This window comes from Heteronotia binoei, chromosome 1 (genome assembly GCF_032191835.1).
Source record: "Heteronotia binoei isolate CCM8104 ecotype False Entrance Well chromosome 1, APGP_CSIRO_Hbin_v1, whole genome shotgun sequence".
In the NCBI taxonomy this organism is placed as follows: Eukaryota; Metazoa; Chordata; class Lepidosauria; order Squamata; family Gekkonidae; genus Heteronotia; species Heteronotia binoei.
The window spans coordinates 283,794,643-283,814,492 of NC_083223.1; the positions used below are offsets into that span (position 1 = coordinate 283,794,643).

The 19,850-nt window shown below is 53.2% G+C and overlaps 1 protein-coding gene across 1 annotated transcript in view; it reads left to right on the forward strand.

The window, feature by feature from the left end:
• Nucleotides 1-14,976, forward strand: part of OTUD7B (OTU deubiquitinase 7B) — a 28,327-nt gene extending 13,351 nt beyond the window's left edge. The window contains 18 exon segments of the mRNA XM_060256611.1: nt 2,205-2,317; nt 4,302-4,429; nt 5,755-5,904; nt 7,938-8,052; nt 9,280-9,304; nt 9,306-9,365; nt 13,661-13,681; nt 13,683-13,763; nt 13,765-14,064; nt 14,066-14,368; nt 14,370-14,448; nt 14,451-14,560; nt 14,562-14,669; nt 14,672-14,722; nt 14,724-14,825; nt 14,827-14,913; nt 14,915-14,951; nt 14,954-14,976. Of these exon segments, the coding sequence (XP_060112594.1) occupies nt 2,205-2,317; nt 4,302-4,429; nt 5,755-5,904; nt 7,938-8,052; nt 9,280-9,304; nt 9,306-9,365; nt 13,661-13,681; nt 13,683-13,763; nt 13,765-14,064; nt 14,066-14,368; nt 14,370-14,448; nt 14,451-14,560; nt 14,562-14,669; nt 14,672-14,722; nt 14,724-14,825; nt 14,827-14,913; nt 14,915-14,951; nt 14,954-14,976 (1,893 nt within the window).
• Nucleotides 14,977-19,850: the final 4,874 nt, after the last annotated feature.

The following is a 19,850-nucleotide window of genomic DNA, read 5'->3' on the forward strand; positions in this document are numbered from 1 at the left end:
GCTCTCACAGAGGTGTCCTTGAAAGGGCAGCTGCTGTAAGAGCTCTCTCAGCCCCACCCACCTCACAGGATGTCTGTTGTGAGGGAGGAAGGGAAAGGAGATTGTAAGCCACTCTGAGTCTCTGATTCAGGGAGAAGGGCGGGGTATAAATCTGCAAGTCGTCATCTTCTTCTTCTTCTGTCAGGGGAACATGCAGAAATGGCACTGGACAGGGGGGGGGGGGAAGGGCCTCCTTAACATGTTCTGTCATTTGGTTTTGTGATACATACAAAGCAAAATACCCTGGAAAGTATTTTGGGGAGGGACGGTGGCTCAGTGGTAGAGCATCTGCTTGGTAAGCAGAAGGTCAATAACCTCCGCTTGAGACCCTGGAGAGCCACTGCCAGTCTGAAGAGACAAGACTGGCTTGGATGGACCCAGGAGGGTCTGTTTCAGTAGAAGGCAGCTTCATATATGTTCCCCGTAGAAGAGACATCAGGAGAGCCCTGCTGGATCACACCACTGAGGGTCCATCCAGTCCAGCCTCCTTTCTCACACAGGGGCCAGCCAGTTGCCTGAGGGCGTAAAGACTGAGACCTCCCCCTTATGCTGGTATTCTGAGCTTAACTGCCTCTGAACGTGAAAGTTCCCTTTTGGCCACCCCACCACAGGTGTACATGAAGGTGGCTGGGCTCCTGGTGAGGCGGGCCCTTTGTGGCTGCCTGGCCCCACGAGAGAAGTGCCAGCAGTTGAGCACGAGCAGAGCTGATCCTTGGGTGTCTGGTGTGGACAGTAAAAGCAAGAGGAGGCTTGCTTGGTCCTGTCCTGGCAACGCCTGTTTCCCACTCAGTTGGGTCCGAGGGTGTTCTTCAGAGCAACCCACCTCAGAGCTGCACTCTGACTCGCTCTGTGTCCTTTCAGGCTAATGGGCTGCTTTGTGGAAGCCCCCAGCCTGGTGGGGAGAAGCCCACGGCAGCCACAGGGTTCCCCTGGGGACAGCCCTGGCCTCCTTGGCCAGAAGAGCATTTTGCTTCAGCCCCAAAGCCGTTCCTGCCGCCTTTGAGCAGTTAACTGCAGGAGCTGGAAGGGGTCCAGAGGAGGGTAATGAAGATGGTGAGGGGTCTGGAGACCAAGTCCTATGAGGAAAGGTTGAAGGAGCTGGGGATGTTTAGCCTGGAGAGGAGGCGGCTGAGAGGTGATAGGATCACCATCTTCAGGTATCTGAAGGGCTGTCATATAGCGCAGGGGTGGCCAACGGTAGGTCTCCAGATGTTTTTTGCCTACAACTCCCATCAGCCCCAGCCAGCATGGCCAATGGCTGGGGTTGCTGGGAGTTGTAGGCAAAAAAAACATCTGGAAAGCTACCCTTGGCCACCCTTGATCCAGAGGATGGTGTGGAATTGTTTTCCTTGGCCCCAGAAGGTAGGACCAGAACCAGTGGGTTGAAATTAAATCAAAAGTGTTTCCGGCTCAACATTAGGAAGAATTTCCTGACCGTTAGAGCAGTTCCTCAGTGGAACAGGCTTCCTTGGGAGGTGGTGGGCTCTCCTTCCTTGGAGGTTTTAAACAGAGGCTAGGTGGCCATCTGACAGCAATGAGGATCCTGTGAATTTAGGGGAAGGGATTTGTGAGTTTCCTGCCTTGTGCAGGGGGTTGGACTAGATGGCCCTGGAGGTCCCTTCCAACTCTAGGATTCTATGACTGTTAAGAGCGGTTCCTCAGTGGAACAGGCTTCCTCCTCGGGAGGTGGTGGGCTCTCCTTCCTTGGAGGTTTTTCAACAGAGGCTGGATGGCCATCTGACAGCAATGAGGATCCTGTGAATTTGGGGGGAGGTGTTTGTGGGTTTCCTGCATTGTGCAGGGGGTTGGACTAGATGACCCTGCAGGTACCTTCCAACTCTATGATTCTATGACTGTTAAAAGCGATTCCTCAGTGGAACAGACTTCCTCCTTCGGAGGTGGTGGAATCTCCTTCCTTGGAGGTTTTTAAACAGAGGCTGGATGGTCATCTGACAGCAATGAAGACCCTGTGAATTTAGGGGGAGGTGTTTGTGAATTTCCTGCATTGTGCAGGGGGTTGGACTAGATGACCCTAGAGGTCCCTTCCAACTCTATGATTCTGTGGGCAATTTGAAAGGCCAGGAAGGCACTTTCTTCCCAGCCTGGGACCAGCTGAATTCTTTTTGCCCCCTTTTCATTCCTCTCTCCTGTTCTCCCCGCCCCAGTCTGGCCTCATTTACACAGAAGAGGAGTGGCAAAAAGAGTGGAAAGAGCTCATCAAGCTGGCGTCCAGCGAGCCTCGGATGCACTACGGCACCAACGGTGGCAACTGTGGCGGGTGAGTGGCACCGTTCTCTTTCTCCTCGTGTGCGTCACTTCTGCAGGTGGCAGCTGAGGGGTCAGCAGGGGGACAGGGCGATCCTTTGCCTCCTTGCTGCTGCCCTCTGGGGAGCTCGGGCTGATGGCTCCCCTCCTGGGGGTTGCCTGCTGGGTGGAGTGTCCTGTGCTGGAACAAAGCGCGACCCATCTAGGGCTTCTTGCATGTCCTTGTTCTGTGGCCAGATCTCCTGCTCCAGGAAACATGACTTTGCGCAGAGTGATTAAAATGTGGAATTCGCTGCCAGAGGATGTAACGATGGCCACAAGATCAGGCAGATTTAAAAGAGGATGAGGTAGATTTTTGGAGGACAAGTCTATCAATAGCTACTAGCCATGGTGATAACTGAAGGGAACCTCCACATTCAGAAGCAGCCAGTCTCTGAATCACAGAGCCAAGAGGCAACATTAGGGGAAGACCTCGACCTCTCTGCCCTGTTGTTGGCCCCCCAGAGGAACTGATTGGCCACTTTGTGAGACAGGAGGCTGGACGGGATGGACCCTCCCTGGTCTGATCCAGCAGGGCTCTTCTAATGTTCTTCTCAGGGGAAGGCCTTGGCCTCTCTGCCCTGTTATTCGCCCTCCAGAGGAACTGGCTGGCGACTGTGTGAGACAGGAGGCTGGGCTAGATGGACCCTCTCTGGTCTGATCCAGCAGGGCTCTTCTGATGTTCTTCTCAGGGGAAGGCCTTGGCCTCTCTGCCCTGTTATTCGCCCTCCAGAGGAACTGGTTGGCCACTGTGTGAGACAGGAGGCTGGACTAGATGGACCCTCACTGGTCCGATCCAGCAGGGCTCTTCTGATGTCCTTCTCAGGGGAAGGCCTCGGCCTCTTTGCCCTGTTGTTGGCCCTGCAGAGGAACTGGTTGGCCACTGTGTGAGACAGGAGGCTAGACTAGATGGACCCTCACTGGTCTGATCCAGCAGGGCTCTTCTGATGTTCCTCACAGGGTAAGGCCTCGGCCTCTCTGCCCTGTTGTTGGCCCTCCAGAGGGACTGGCCACTGTGTGAGACAGGAGGCTGGACTAGATGGACCCTTCCTGGTCTGATCCAGCAGGGCTCTTCAGATGTTCTTCTCAGGGGAAGGCCTCAGGCTCTCTGCCCTGTTGTTGGCCGTCCAGAGGAACTGATTGGCTACTCTGTGAGACAGGAGGCTGGACTAGATGGACCCTCCCTGGTCCAGACTGCCCCAGACAGTTCCAACAATACTCTGTGGCTAATAGCCACTGATGGACCTCTGCTCCATATTTTTATCCAATCCCCTCTTGAAGCTGGCTATGCCTGTAGCTGCTGCTATCTCTTGCAGCAGTGAATTCCACGTGTTAATCACCCTTTGGGTGAAGAAGGACTTCCGTTTATCCGTTCTAACCTGACTGCTCAGCAATTTCATTGAGTGCCCACGAGTTCTCGTATTGTGAGAAAAGGAGAAAAGTACTTCTTTCTCTACTTTCTCCATCCCATGCATAATCTTGTAAACCTCCCTCATGTCACCCCGCAGTTGACGTTTCTCCAAGCTAAAGAGCCCCAAGCGTTTTTACCTTTCTTCATAGGGAAAGTGTTCCAAACCTTTAATCATTCTAGTTGCCCTTTTCTGCATTTTTTCCAATGGTATAATATTCTTTTTGAGGTGCGGCGACCAGAACTGCACACAGTACTCCAAACGAGACCGCACCATCGATTTATACAGGGGCATTATGATACTGGCTGATTTGTTTTCAATTCCCTTCCTAATAATTCCCAGCATGGCGTTGGCCTTTTTTATTGCAATCGCACACTGTCTTGACATTTTCAGTGAGTTATCTGCCATGATGGATTTGGGTGTTCTTCTTATAGCTGATACCCGTGTTCGGTTTCTGCTGGTGAATAGCAGAGGCCTGGGGGCTGCCACAGGAAGCCAATGGCACGATATTCAGGCGTTTCAGAAGCATTTCCCTTTTTGTCTGTGCAGGGTTGAAGTGTCTGAGGAGCCCGTGTACGAGAGCCTGGAAGAGTTCCACGTCTTTGTCCTCGCTCACGTGCTCAAGAGACCCATCGTGGTGGTGGCAGACACCATGCTGCGGGATTCTGGAGGGGAAGGTATGAGTCAGAGCGGTTCACTTTTGTCCATGGGGGGCAGCTCTGATCTTGGTCTCAAACTCAGGTCGTGAGCAGGGCTTGGACTGCAGTACTGCAGCTTTACCACTCTGCGACACAGGGCTCTGTAATAGTAAAAGATGTTGCTTCCTGTGTTCTCTGACTCGTCACTGTTGCGCTAATTTCTTCTGACTGAAAGGAGGGCAGCCTAGAGCAGTGACTCATACAGAAGCTCATGGGGTAGCCTCCTGTCAGTATAGTTAGGCTTCAGCTTCCTCTGTTTGCATTTAACTGCTTCAGATCCCCAGAGGCAGGTTAGGTGTCCAGGCCTGAGCAGATAATCATGCAGAATGCAGTGGGCATTCTCAGTTTGGTGTAGTGGAGAAGTGCGAGGACTCTTATCTGGGAGAACCAGGTTTGATTCCCCACTCCTCCACTTGCACCTGCTGGAATGGCCTTGGGTCAGCCAGAGCTCTCTTCTCTGGGAGAACCGGGTTGGATTCCCCACTCCTCCACTTGCACCTGCTGGAATGGCCTTGGGTCAGCCAGAGCTCTCTTATCTGGGAGAACTGGGTTTGATTCCCCACTCCTCCACTTGCACCTGCTGGAATGGCCTTGGGTCAGCCATAGCTCTCTTATCTGGGAGAACCGGGTTGGATTCCCCACTCCTCCACTTGCACCTGCTGGAATGGCCTTGGGTCAGCCAGAGCTCTCTTATCTGGGAGAACCGGGTTGGATTCCCCACTCCTCCACTTGCACCTGCTGGAATGGCCTTGGGTCAGCCATAGCTCTCTTATCTGGGAGAACCGGGTTGGATTCCCCACTCCTCCACTTGCAGCTGCTGGAATGGCCTTGGGTCAGCCAGAGCTCTCTTATCTGGGAGAACCGGGTTTGATTCCCCACTCCTCCACTTGCACCTGCTGGAATGGCCTTGGGTCAGCCAGAGCTCTCTTATCTGGGAGAACTGGGTTTGATTCCCCACTCCTCCACTTGCACCTGCTGGAATGGCCTTGGGTCAGCCAGAGCTCTCTTATCTGGGAGAAGCGGCTTTGGTTCCCCACTCCTCCACTTGCACCTGCTGGAATGGCCTTGGGTCAGCCAGAGCTCTGGCAGAGCTGTCCTTGAAAGGGCAGCTTCTGTTAGAGCTCTCTCAGCCCCATCTCCCTCACAGGGTGTCTGTTGTGGGGCGGGGGGGAGGTAAAGGAGAACGTGGCCACTGAGACTATGAGATTCATCATATAGGGCGGGATATAAATCCAGTATCATCCTCTCTGGTTGGCTGCCTGGGGCTTGTGATTGTGGATCTGAACTGAGCTTCTCTCCTTCAGCATTTGCTCCGATACCCTTTGGCGGCATCTACCTGCCCTTGGAGGTCCCAGCCGGCAAGTGCCACCGCTCCCCCTTGGTCTTGGCCTATGACCAGGCCCACTTCTCTGCCCTGGTGTCCATGGAGCAGAAGGACCCCGCCAAAGAGCAAGGTATGCTGGGGAGCGGGAGGGGGCCGGGCCACCTTTCTGCCCAGTCCAGGGGTTCCAGTTCACCTCCTGACTTGAGGCTGCCAGCCATGTGCGGCTAGAACTGGTGGGCCCCTGGTCTGAGAGTCCCAAAGAGAGCCAGTTTGGTGTAGTGGTTAAGTGTGCGGACTCTTATCTGGGAGAACCGGGTTTGGTTCCCCACTTCTCCACTTGCAGCTGCTGGAATGGCCTTGGGTCAGCCAGAGCTCTCTTATCTGGGAGAACCGGGTTTGATTCCCCACTCCTTCACTTGCTCCTGCTGGAATGGCCTTGGGTCAGCCAGAGCTCTGGCAGAGGTTGTCCTTGAAAGGGCAGCTGATGTGAGAGCCCTCTCCAGCCCCACCCACCTCACAGGGTGTCTGTTGTGGGGGGAGAAGGTACAGGAGATAGTGAACCGCTCTGAGTCTCTGATTCAGGGAGAAGGGCGGGGGTAAAAATCTGCAATTCTTCTTTTTCTTCATAGGCAAGCCCTTCAAAGAAGGACCCCTGGGTTGGGTTTGGGCACCTTTCCAAGAAACTGTCGAACCAAAGGGGGAGGTTCAGTACATAAGAACATAAGAGAAGTCATATTGGATCAGGCCAATGACCCATCCAGTCCAACACTCCGTGTCACGTAGTAGCCAAAAAATCCAAGTGCCATCAGGAGGTTCACAATTGGGGCTAGAAGCCCTCCCACTGTGCCCCCCCCCCCCACCAAAGCACCAAGAATACAGAGCATCACTGCCCCAGACAGTTCCAACAATACTCTGTGGCTAATAGCCACTGATGGACCTCTGCTCCATATTTTTATCCAATCCCCTCTTGAAGCTGGCTATGCTTGTAGCCGCCACCACCTCCTGTTGCAGTGAATTCCATGTGTTAATCACCCTTTGGGTGAAGGACTTCCTTTTATCCGTTCTAACCTGACTGCTCAGCAATTGCATTGAATGCCCATGAGTTTTCGTATTGTGAGAAAGGGAGAAAAGTCCTTCTTTCTCTACCTTCTCTAGCCCATGCGTAATCTTGTCAACCTCTATCCTGTCATCCCAAAGTCGATGTTTCTCCAAGCCAAAGAGCCCCAAGCGTTTTAACCTTTTTTTATAGGGAAAGTGTTCCAACCCTTGAATCATTCTAGTTGCCCTTTTCTGCACTTTTTCCAATGCTATAATATCCTTTTTGAGGTGCAGTATACAGCATATGGTGTGGATGGAGATGGGGTGACTCCAGCTGACCTTTCACTCTCCTCCACCCTTCTCTGTCACTGTTGCTGGGGAGGAGAGCCCTGAGCAAAGCTCCCTCTAAGCTGCAGGGTCTTGTGAGCCAAAATTTCTACTTTGTGAGCTCCTGGCATTAGAGTTTTGAGCAAGCGATCTGGCTGCTGCATACATTAGTTTGTTCTGGGCCTGTTTTTCCTGAGCGAGGACAAAAATGATTAGGTAGCAGAGACATAAACTTTATAAAGGACACAGACAAACACAATTAAAGGCTTTTTAAAAAAAACACACACAACTTAAATCATGCTTAAAAACATTAGCACCCATTGGTCTTAAAAGGGAACTGGGCAAAGGAAGCTCTGACTCTTTCCTTCCCCAGGGGATGAGGAAGGGGAGGGGCCTCAGCCAATAGAAGGGAGAGAGGCTTGGGCTCAGTAGCTCTGCTGTGCGATTGAGAGAGCGTGGAAAAATAAGCACTGCCTCTCCCCTGTGCTCTGTAGCTCCTGTGTGATTGAGCAAGCCTTGCAAAGCAAGCTGTGATGCAGAAGGAAGCAGGGGAGAGGGAGAAGGAAGCAGATGGCAGCCAGGTGCTTGGGGGCCTGATAGGAAACCTCCAGGGGCCTGATTCGGCCTCCGGGCCACATGTTTGACACCCCTGGCTTAGAGGGAACAATGCCCCTAAGTCCTAGATGGAACTGCTCTCCCCCCCTCCCCCCGGCTCTGGGCTGCTGCCTTCTCCCCATCCCCACAACTGAGCCTGCCCAGCTCAGGAGCTTTTCCGTTTCCGTCCTCCGTCTTCCCCAGCTGTGATCCCGCTGACGGATTCCGAGCACAAGCTCCTTCCGGTCCACTTTGCTGTCGACCCCGGGAAGGACTGGGAGTGGGGCAGAGATGACCACGACAACGCGAAACTGGCCAGGTGAGCAGAGGGCCGGGCTGGGTCCTTCCGCTTGCATCTCCTGGGGCTGGCGGGGAGCTGGAGAGATGGCTGCGGTGCGCTCCTTCCGTTTATGCTGCATTGGATGCCGGGCTCTGTAGCTGGAGGAGCCAGGAAGAAGCACGGAGAGTTAGGAAATGAAGATGGGGGAAGGTGGGCTACACTGTCCTAGGGTTTTTGGGGGTGGTGCTTGGAGGAAGGTGCTGGAAGCGCTGTGCAGATGCTTGCACGGGCATTTCCAGATGTTCAGGGGAGCAGTGTGCAGTGGGCCAAGTTGTGTGACTGGGGGAGAGTCGGGGGGGGGGGGGGGCAGAGCTGAAGTCAACCAAAGAGCTATAGTCATGGGCAGCAAGTAGAAAGTTGTTGATTCCCGGCCAGGGGCTGAGGACAAAGGGTTAATCCAGGGGTGGCCAAACTGTGTCTCAGGAGCCACATGTGGCCTCTTTCACACACATTGTGTGGCTCTTGAAGCCTCCACTGCCCCATTAAAGGTCTCTTTAAATCACTTTGCCCAAGCTAGCCAGCAGCTTGGAGAATGCATGTAAAGTTGCTTTCTTTTCACATCTCCCTCTCCATCTTCCCTCTTTCCCTCCTTCCTTCCTTCCTTCCTTCCTTCCTTCCTTCCTTCCTTCCTTCCTTCCTTCCTTCCTTCCTTCCTTCCTTCCTTCCTTCCTTCCTTCCTTCCTTCCTTCCTTCCTTCCTTCCTTCCTTTTGCTCCTTCCTTCCTTCCTTCCTTCCTTCCTTCCTTCCTTCCTTCCTTCCCTTTCCTTCCTTTCCTTCCCTTCCTTCCTTCCTTCCTTCCTTCCTTCCTTCCTTCCTTCCTTCCTTCCTTCCTTCTCCTTCCTTCCTTCCTTCCTTCCTTCCTTCCTTCCTTCCCTCCTCCCTCCCTCCCTCCCTCTCCCTCCCTCCCTCCCTCCCTCCCTCAGTTCTCAGACATCTGACATTCCTGTCTTGTGGCTCTCAAATACCTGATGTTTATTCTCTGTGCCTCTTACATTAAAGCAAGTTTGGCCACCCCTGGCTTAATCTGTGGCACGGGGGCCAGAGGAAGAAGCCTGCAGGCTTGGTGAGGTTGCAATCTCCAGAGGGGTTTTTTTTTTGGGGGGGGGGGGTGGAGGGGTGAGTGGGTCCCCCGTGCCACACTCGAGGGCCATAAAACATCCGGCGGAGGCGCCCTGGAGACTGAGCTCTGTCCTTCTGCCTCCCCAGCGTGACTCTCTCCTTGGAGGCCAAGCTTGCAGCTGCTGCACGCCTACATGAACGTGACATGGATCGCTCTGCCCTGCGAGACGCAGGTAGGGGGAGCCTCGAGACCTTACCTTCCCGGGGGGGCGGGGGGGGGGAGTGTTGGCAGCCTCTCTTCCAGCCGGCCAGCTTTTGCCTACTGCTGTCCTCTTGCTGGGCCTCTCTCTGGCAACCCCCCCGCGTAGGACAGTGAAGGCCCAGCTGCAGAATGCTTCTGTCCACGGAGGCTCCCATTCGCTCTCTTCTCTTCTCCTAGGCTACTTTGTACCACTGTCTGTCCTTTCCCCTTTGGTTGACGCTGAGAGAGTGTCGTGGGCCCCCAGGGCAGGCTGTGGGTTGGGAGCCAGGGTTCCTGTATCCCAGGCTGGGATCGACAGCCTTCCCTGCATTGCATTTGCGTGTATTTATTTATTGGGATAAGAACAGAAGAGAAGCCATGTTGGATCAGGCCAAGGGACAATCCAGTCCACCACTCTGTGTCACATAAGAACATAAGAGAAGCCATGTTGGATCAGGCCAGTGGCCCCTCCAGTCCAACACTCTGTGTCACATAAGAACAGAAGAGAAGCCATGTTGGATCAAGTCAGTGGCCCCTCCAGTCCAACACTCTGTGTCACATAAGAACATAAGAGAAGCCCTGTTGGATCAGGCCAATGGCCCCTCCAGTCCAACACTCTGTGTCACATAAGAACAGAAGAGAAGCCATGTTAGATCAGGCCAGTGGCCCCTCCAGTCCAACACTCTGTGTCACATAAGAACAGAAGAGAAGCCATGTTGGATCAGGCCAGTGGCCCCTCCAGTCCAACACTCTGTGTCACATAAGAACATAAGAGAAGCCCTGTTGGATCAGGCCAATGGCCCCTCCAGTCCAACACTCTGTGTCACATAAGAACAGAAGAGAAGCCATGTTAGATCAGGCCAGTGGCCCCTCCAGTCCAACACTCTGTGTCACATAAGAACAGAAGAGAAGCCATGTTGGATCAGGCCAGTGGCCCCTCCAGTCCAACACTCTGTGTCACATAAGAACAGAAGAGAAGCCATGTTAGATCAGGCCAGTGGCCCCTCCAGTCCAACACTCTGTGTCACATAAGAACATAAGAGAAGCCATGTTGGATCAGGCCAGTGGCCCATCCAGTCCAACACTCTGTGTCACATAAGAACATAAGAGAAGCCCTGTTGGATCAGGCCAGTGGCCCCTCCAGTCCAACACTCTGTGTCACATAAGAACATAAGAGAAGCCATGTTGGATCAGGCCAACGGCCCATCCAGTCCAACACTCTGTGTCACATAAGAACATAAGAGAAGCCCTGTTGGATCAGGCCAGTGGCCCCTCCAGTCCAACACTCTGTGTCACATAAGAACATAAGAGAAGCCATGTTGGATCAGGCCAACGGCCCATCCAGTCCAACACTCTGTGTCACATAAGAACATAAGAGAAGTTATGTTGGATCAGGCCAGGGGCCCCTCCAGTCCAACACTTGGGTCACATAAGAACAGAAGAGAAGCATGTTGGATCAGGCCAATGGCCCCTCCAGTCCAACACCCTGGGTCACATAAGAACAGAAGAGAAGCCATGTTGGATCAGGCAATGGCCCCTCCAGTCCAACACTCTGGGTCACATAAGAACAGAGAGAAGCCATGTTGGATCAGGCCAATGGCCCCTCCAGTCCAACACCCTGGGTCACATAAGAACAGAAGAGAAGCCATGTTGGATCAGGCCAATGGCCCCCTCGAGTCCAACACTCTGTGTCACATAAGAACATAAGAGAAGCCATGTTGGATCTGGTCAATGGCCGCTCCAGTCCAACACTCTGTGCCACATAAGAACATAAGAGAAGCCATGTTGGATGAGGCCAGTGGCCCCTCCAGTCCCAACACTCTGTGTCACATAAGAACATAAGAGGAGCCATGTTGGATCAGCCCAGTGGCCCCTCCAGTCCAACACTCTGTGCCACATAAGAACATAAGAGAAGCCATGTTGGATGAGGCCAGTGGCCCCTCCAGTCCAACACTCTGTGTCACATAAGAACATAAGAGAAGCCCTGTTGGATCAGGCCAGTGGCCCCTCCAGTCCCAACACTCTGTGTCACATAAGAACATAAGAGAAGCCATGTTGGATCAGGCCAACGGCCCATCCAGTCCAACACTCTGTGTCACATAAGAACATAAGAGAAGCCCTGTTGGATCAGGCCAGTGGCCCCTCCAGTCCAACACTCTGTGTCACATAAGAACATAAGAGAAGCCATGTTGGATCAGGCCAACGGCCCATCCAGTCCAACACAACACTCTGTGTCACATAAGAACATAAGAGAAGTTATGTTGGATCAGGCCAGGGGCCCCTCCAGTCCAACACTCTGGGTCACATAAGAACAGAAGAGAAGCCATGTTGGATCAGGCCAATGGCCCCTCCAGTCCAACACCCTGGGTCACATAAGAACAGAAGAGAAGCCATGTTGGATCAGGCCAATGGCCCCTCCAGTCCAACACTCTGGGTCACATAAGAACAGAAGAGAAGCCATGTTGGATCAGGCCAATGGCCCCTCCAGTCCAACACCCTGGGTCACATAAGAACAGAAGAGAAGCCATGTTGGATCAGGCCAATGGCCCCCTCGAGTCCAACACTCTGTGTCACATAAGAACATAAGAGAAGCCATGTTGGATCTGGTCAATGGCCGCTCCAGTCCAACACTCTGTGCCACATAAGAAACATAAGAGAAGCCATGTTGGATGAGGCCAGTGGCCCCTCCAGTCCAACACTCTGTGTCACATAAGAACATAAGAGGAGCCATGTTGGATCAGCCCAGTGGCCCCTCCAGTCCAACACTCTGTGCCACATAAGAACATAAGAGAAGCCATGTTGGATGAGGCCAGTGGCCCCTCCAGTCCAACACTCTGTGCCACATAAGAACATAAGAGAAGCCATGTTGGATCAGGCCAGTGGCCCATCCAGTCCAACACTCTGTCACATAAGAACAGAAGAGAAGCCCTGTTGGATCAGGCCAGTGGCCCGTCCAGTCCAGCACTCTGTTTCACACAGTAGCCAAAAACGTAGGTGCCATCAGGAGGTCCACCAAAGGGGCTAGAAGCCCTCCCACTGTGCCCCCCGCCCAAGCACAAGAATACAGAGCATCAACAATACACTGTGGCTAATAGCCACTGATGGACCTCTGCTCCATATTTTTATCCAATCCCCTCTTGAAGCTGGCTATGCTTGCATCCGCCACCACCTCCTGTGGCAGTGAATTCCACATGTTAATCACCCTTTGGTTGAAGAAGTACTTCCTTTTATCCATTTTAACCTGACTCTTCAGCAATTTCATTGAATGCCCACGAGTTCTTGTATTGTGAGAAAGGGAGAAAAGGACTTCTTTCTCCACCTTCTCCATCCCATGCATAATAGCGTAAATCTTGTAAAGCGGCCTTCGAATCCTGGTCTCCCCTTCTCCGTTCTCATACAAGAGCCCTGCAAGTAGGCCAGGCTGAGAGCTTGTGACGGACCCAAGGCCACCTGATGAGCTTCCATGGCAGAAATGGGGATTTGAGCCCACAGCCCTCCCTTTGCCCTCTGCTCCACCATCTCCTCCAGGTAGGGCTGGCCCCAGACTTTCTGGCACTCTAAGCAAGGTTGACTTCTCCCCCCACCCCGGCACTGATAATGTCACAGAATCACACAGGGGGGTGCCCAATTTGGTGCCCCAGAAGGCCGGCATTCGCCTAGTTTGCCTCGTGACAGTGCCCACTCGGCTCTCCCGAGTCGCTCTTTAGCTTGCAGCTGTTCAGCTTGGAGAAACGTCGACTGTGGGGTGACATGGTAGAGGTTTACAAGATTATGCATGGGATGGAGAAGGTAGAGAAGAAGGTCTTTCCTCCCTTTCTCACAGTACGAGAACTCATGGGCATTCGATGAAATTGCTGAGCAGACAGGTTAAAACGGATAAAAGGAAGTACTTCTTCACCCAAAGGGTGATTAACATGTGGAATTCACTGCCACAGGAGGTGGTGACGGCCACAAGCATAGCACCTTCAAGAGGGGTTTAGATAAAATATGGAGCAGAGGTCCATCAGTGGCTATTAGCCACAGTGTGTGTGTGTGTGTATCGGCCCCGGTGTGACACAGAGTATCGGACTGGAGGGGCCATTGGCCTGATCCAACATGGCTTCTCTTATGTTTTTATGTTCTCCCTGGGCAGAGCTTCCCACCACCAAGCGTTCCCTCAGCTGCTGTCTTGCTGTCCGGCATTCTGCCTTTCTCTGCCGACGGACCCCTACGAAAGCGGGATTGTTTTGAATGTTGCTGTAGCCTGGGGGGGATCAAGGGCTTCCTCATCCTTCCTTCTGTGTTTAGGCACCTCTCGCCCAGCCGGAAATCTCCGACGGCCTCTGCTGGAGACGAGGCCCGCTCGGCGGCCGACTCGGGAGATTCGGACAAGGAGTCGGTCTGCAGCAGCCTCCGCCAGCAACAGCGGCAAGGAGAAGCCGAAGAAGGTGCGGGACCGAGACAAGGACAAGAGAAGAGCCGACTCGGTGGCCAACAAGCTGGGCAGCTTCGGCAAGACACTGGGCAGCAAGCTGAGAAGAACATGGGGGGGTTTGATGCACAGCGAGGTGCCCGTGGGGGGGGCCGCCGGCAGCGGGCAAGGGGCCGGATCGGAGAAGAAGAAGCAGCAGGGCTCCCTCAAGGCCCGGAAAGGCAGCCAAGAGGACACGTCGCCGGGGGATCCGGCCAGCCCAGCCGAGAAGCTCAGCGCAACGGGGGAAAACCTCCCTGGAGAAGCAGCCGGACACCTCCAAGTATGGCAGCGACGTGCGCGCCAGCTTGAGCAACCTGCGAGCGGCCATGCAAGGGGAGCGCAAGTTCATCTTTGCCGGGCAGCTGAAGACCAGCAACCGGCACCAGTACCAGGAGGAGATGATCCAGCGGTACCTCTCGGACGCGGAAGACCGCTTTGCCACGGAGCAGAAGCAGAAGGAGGCCGAGAAGAAGGCGCTGGGGAACGGCCTGGCGGCCAAGAAGCTGGACTCAGAGGGGAACCCCCTGAAAGGAGAGGAGGTTTTTGCTGAACCCCACCTCTTCCCCGGTCCTCCCCTCCTACTGCATCCAGCGGCCGGATCTGGCAGCCGTGGGGGCCAAGATGGCGGCTTCCCTTCCAGTTACTCAGGGGTCTTCACCATTCCCCGCCCTTCCATGGTGAGCCACGTGGAAAGTAGCCACCCGCCCAGCTACCACGACAGTCGGAGGCAGGTAGGCCGGCGGCCCCTGCGCCCCTCTCCCCCCTTACGCCACCCTCCCCAGGCACTGCACGCAGGGGCGCTCCCACCCTTACCAAGGCAGCCCTCCCCACCTGGGGCGGTTTCTCTTCCCACGGAGATGGACAATCCGCCGAATTTCATGGTATCGGACTGCGAACAGGTCGTCTGGGCTGGTTCCGCACGTCAATGGCTACCGAGAAGACCCGGACCAGAACGGCAGTCCCCCGAAGGGCGCCAACGGGGACGGCAGCAAGACGCGGGCTGCTCTGCGGTGTGCAGCAGACCAAGTGCAAGCAGCCGAACTGCAGTTTTTACGGACACCCAGAAACCGGGAACTTCTGCTCCTGCCTGTTACAAAGAGGAACTGAGGCGCAAAGAACGGGATCGGACGCCTTGAGTCACAGGTTTTAGAAGAGCCGAGCTGCGTGTCCAGCGCCTGGGACCCACGGAATGCAATAACACCTCCCCTCCGCCATCATGAAGGAGAAAGACTGGCCAGCACCGGGGGAAAGGGGGCAGGGGGGAGAGAAGGCGAGCTGCTTATCAGGGTGGGGGCACCAGGCCCCCCCTCCCAGAAGTGTGGAGATGTTCCTGGTGATGGGATGGACAGATGGATGGACGCTACAGGTGCTGAACTTAGGACAGGGTACCGAGAGCGGGGAGAGGAGGGGGGGCTCTCAAACTGATCAAATCACCTAGACCAAAGCTTTGAATTCCAAGGATCCGTAAAGACGGGGGACACGCCCCCCCTCCCCCCATCAGTCTGATCTTTCCCCAATTTGAGGGAGTTTTTTTTTTAATTTGTTCTAAAGGGATTCTAGCGACAGTCCTTACAGTTTTGTTTTTTTAAACTATTTGAAATCTGCTGTCTATTTCATTAATATTGATAGTTTTGTGTTTAAAATGTTTTAATCTCTTTCCATCCCTCTTAGATGCTAAACTTGGATTTTGAGTGGACTGGGGCTCCTCTTTTTCTCCCCCCCGCCCCCCCCCCCCCGTTGCTGTAACAGCTTCCCTCCCCCCTTTCCACAATCCTCTGGTCTCCTGTCACCGCTGGCTTTAGCCTTTTTAGATGAGTTGGGCTTTGAGATATTCTTTTTGAAATTATATATTTTTTAAAGTTCTTGAGGGGGGTCGAGGGAGGGGAGGAGTAAACCGGTTTCAGTGCGTATTTTTTTTCTTAGGGTGCAAAAAGAAAAAAGAAAAAAAAGACTTCTAGCTTAGTCAGAATTTTGGGCTGCAAGAGTGACCAGTCAGGGCTTGGACGAAAGCAATAAACTGCGGCAGCGGGACTTGAAATGGAAGGTTGAAGAGGGCCCGTGAGCGCACCGACACCAAGAGCCCTCTTCCCCCTGCCCCTTTGCTGCTAATAGACCGATCTTCATACGGTTCTCCGATCTCTGGAGAACTTAACTTTCCTTCCGTGCAAAAGCAATTTTTTTTTTCTAGACTACCTCTGTTCTGCTGAGTAGAAATAATCTGGCTCTCTTTTGCTGAGCCGACGACGCTTGAAACTGTGTGGGAGTGACGAGGAAAGGTGAAAGGAGATGGCATGGCTTTTCCAGGGGTGGGGGGTGGGGTAGGGGAGGGTTTCTTTTGGGTAAGAGTGGCCCTTTTCCCTTCCCCAGGGGGAAAAAAGCACCACTGCTAGAAGAGGCAGCTGTCTGGAATGCAATCCATCGAACGCTACCCAGGGCTGAATTGGTTCAAGGAAAAACACACCAATAGCAGCTTAATTATGCTTTCTTTCCACCTTTCGACCACCATTTCCCACCTCTAGCGTTTTTGGCACACTGTTAATGCTGCAGTAAATCTTCCCGTTGCAAAAATGGGGGGGGGGGGCATAAGGTCAGGTGGTGGGACCTTTGGCAGTGGGTCTTGGGGGGGGGGGGGGGGCGGGGGGGAGGCCTTCTGTTCTACAAAGAGAAGAACCGATCTGAAATGTCACAGGGTTCCAGTGTGGGTGGAGACGGGGGAAATGCTTGTGTGTATGTGTTTTTTTTCCCCCTTTCCCATTAAGTTTCAAAACTATGCAACTTCCCACCCCAGAGTCACGGGGAGGGGGAGAGAACAAGATGTTAAGTGTCCTTAAAAATCGTCGGTTCTCGGTTTGCTCCTCGTGCTGACTTTAGGCAGGTACAAATGCCAAAAAATCAGCTGCTGCTGCTCTCCCAGCCCGGCCTGGCTCTCTCCCTCTGAGCTGTGGAGGTGGCAGCGGCAACAGAAGGGGGCGGGGGCTGTATTGCGTGCGGAGTCTGTTAGGGGCTGCTTGGTGTGCCCCCCTCTCTTGTATGCCAGGGGAGACTTGAAAAGGGGTCCCTTCTTTGAGCCCTCTGCAGCTGAACGCTGCCAGCATCTGCCAGCCCTGTCTCTCTGCTGGCTCTGGCAACGAAGGCTGGGAGGGCTCCGGTCCAAATTTTTGCCCATTGTGGGGTTCTGCCAGAGGCGTGTTGAGCCCCTGGAGAGGATGTGGTTAGAGCCAGCAGCCAGCTTGGGGACGCAGGACCCGGCCGGTGAAATACTTGGGAGTCTTCAGACTTTTATTTCTTCCAGGGGGCGAGCCAAGCATGTTCGGATCCCTTTCAGAGGCGTTTGCAACAGATTGGATCCTGGAGACCGGGTCTGCTCATGCAGTGGTCCTTCAGTCGCCGTTACCCAGACTGGGTCTACAGGGGGAGGGGGGACCGGGTGTCCCTGCACATTCTTTGACCTTCAGAATGAACGCAAAGACTTCTGCGGAGAGGGCCCAGTGTTCGCTGAAAACCCACTTGGGAATGCTTGAACAAAGCCAGGGGCCCAAATATACTCAGCTCTTTGAGCTGTGAAAGCTTCCTTTTTTAGGGAACCCTGCTGCTCCCCTAATGCGCACACTATTTGCAGATACTCTCACCTAGTCAGCAGTCGCTGGTTTTGCTAGTGGGGACGAACGCATGCGTCTGTGTGTGTGTGTGTGTAGAGATTAAAAATGTAATTTTGGAAGAAATTTACATCCCCTGATTTATCCCGCTCCCCTTGGGTCCAGTAGATGAAGGCTGCCGCTGCTTTTGCCGTGTTCTCAACTGCAGGGGTGTTTTGGGGCCACACTTGCTGGTATTGAGAGTTTTTGCAAATGACGTTGGATGGAGCAGGTGCGACTTTGGGGGCTGGTTTCAGTTCGATGGCTGTAGAGTTCTGTGCAGGAAGAGGGAGCGTGTTGATGGATGGTGCGAGAGGAATGGAGATCCTGGGTTGAATTCCCCCACCCCCCCTTCCAGCAAATGTCCCCTCCTCTCTGAACAATGCCCAGGAATTTCCCCAGGGAGTGGAGGTCTTCCGTCGTCCCAGTTCTCTCCATGCAGGGGTCTCTGATGGACACTTGGTGCTTTCCTGCCCTTTCCTGTTGGTGAAAGATGTCCTTCATCCCAGGTGTGGACCTGGCCATACCTGTTGCACCTGGCCGGTGGGGGGGGCGGGGTCGTGTTTAGCAGCATCTTTGCACAAGCTGTTTATGTCTGCCTGGGATCAGCTCTGGCCTGAGACGGCATCCGCCGTGTTTGGGGACTCCCTCGCCTCCGGTCAGATTTTAAGGTTCTTCCCCTAGCCTGCTTGAGACTGGCCTCTGTGTGCGTGTGATCTTTCTAAAACTTGCAGTTAGGTTGCGTTAGTAGTGTTTTTAATCAAGAAAAAAAAAGGAGACCTTTAAAATGAAGTAAAAGAATACTATTTTTTCTATGAACACCAGAGAGTTTTGACTAAGACCCTGATTCCGAAGCCCTTCCGCCTTAACAAGGTCGTTACGACTTCTAAACGAATTAACTGTAGTGTGGAGCTGACTTTGAATTGATGTAGCTGTTTCTTAGGGGGTTGGGGTTTTTTTCTCCCCCCCTGGCGTTCTTTGAGGTCACTTTGTTTCCTTTATGGTGAAACATTCCCCTCGCCCTTCTTTTTCCTTAAAAAAGGGAATATTAAAAATATAGATATTTATTGAATAGAACTGACCCTTTCCCCCTCCTCGCTCATTGCCTATGCAGCTGCATACCGAATGCCGTGGAAAAGTTTTGTGGTACTTTTGTGCTTTTCTTTTTGAGGAGGGGACTAAGCAGTGTGGATTTCCAAGCACCTTTAGTTGTTGTTGTGAGAAGTGAACACTAAATATATTTAATTGCTATTTGTAGCAGAGCGGTCGGAGGGGAAGTTGATTGTCGCACACCGACTTGTTACCCGGCTCCTTCTGGCCAAGGGGAGAGCCGGCCCCTTTGCTCTCGCTGTTCGACTTCCCAAAGGTATTTCCTCGGAAAGGGGCAAAAACTAGAAATCAAATCCCACCCCTGGGAATGCTCTGTTAGGATTGTGCAGCGATCGATCGTTGGAAAGCAGAGAAGTTTCATTGGGTGTTGCGCTTTTGTGGATTCCTCCCCCTCCCCAGGTTAAAAACACTCCATGAACTGTCCCTCATTCTACTGTCTCTTAGTCTTTTAATTTTCCCCACCACCCCATCGCACAGTAAGAAACCATGTCGGGCTACCCTTCGTTTCCTTTCCTTTACTTGAACACATTAATTCTTAGACCTCCCGTCTCCATTCTCCAGGTTTTACTTAAAAATATATATATAAAATAGAATAACTTTTTTTTAAAAAGGCAAAAAGTCCAGGGTATAACTTTAACCAGCTTGTAGAGTCTCCATAGAAAGGTTTCTCTTCGGGGTTTTTTCTGCTATTTGTCCAAGAAGTGACCTGAATTAATTCTCCAGTTGTTGTTGTTGACAATAAAAACTATTTTTTACGAAAGCAGCTTTATTTAAACAAGGTTGTGTTTTTGTGTTTTGCTTCTGGGATGCCTTGCTGTGCGAGGGGAAGGGGGCACACTTGGGAGCATGAGTTTTCATGAGTCAAACATCAGAAGTAGGAGTGGAGATCCCCCATAACCCTTCACAGTTTTTTGTGTAGTGGTTAAGTGTGTGGACTCTTATCTGAGAGAACCGGGTTTGATTCCCCACTCCTCCACTTGCAGCTGCTGGAATGGCCTTGGGTCAGCCACAGCTCTCACAGAGCTGTCCTTGAAAGGGCAGCTGTTGGAAGAGCTCTCTCAGCCCCACCCACCTCACAGGTGTTTTGTGGGGAGAGGAAGGTAAAGGAGATTGTGAGCCGCTCTGAGACTCTGGGCGTTTTCGCACTGACCTTAATCGGCAGCGAAGTCCCTCTTCACCGCGCAGGATCTGCGCGGATTTCGCACCAATTGCTGCAGAGCACTCGGAAGAGCCGCAAAGTCCCGCGGCTTTTGCGGCACAAATGGAAACCGCCAAAAAC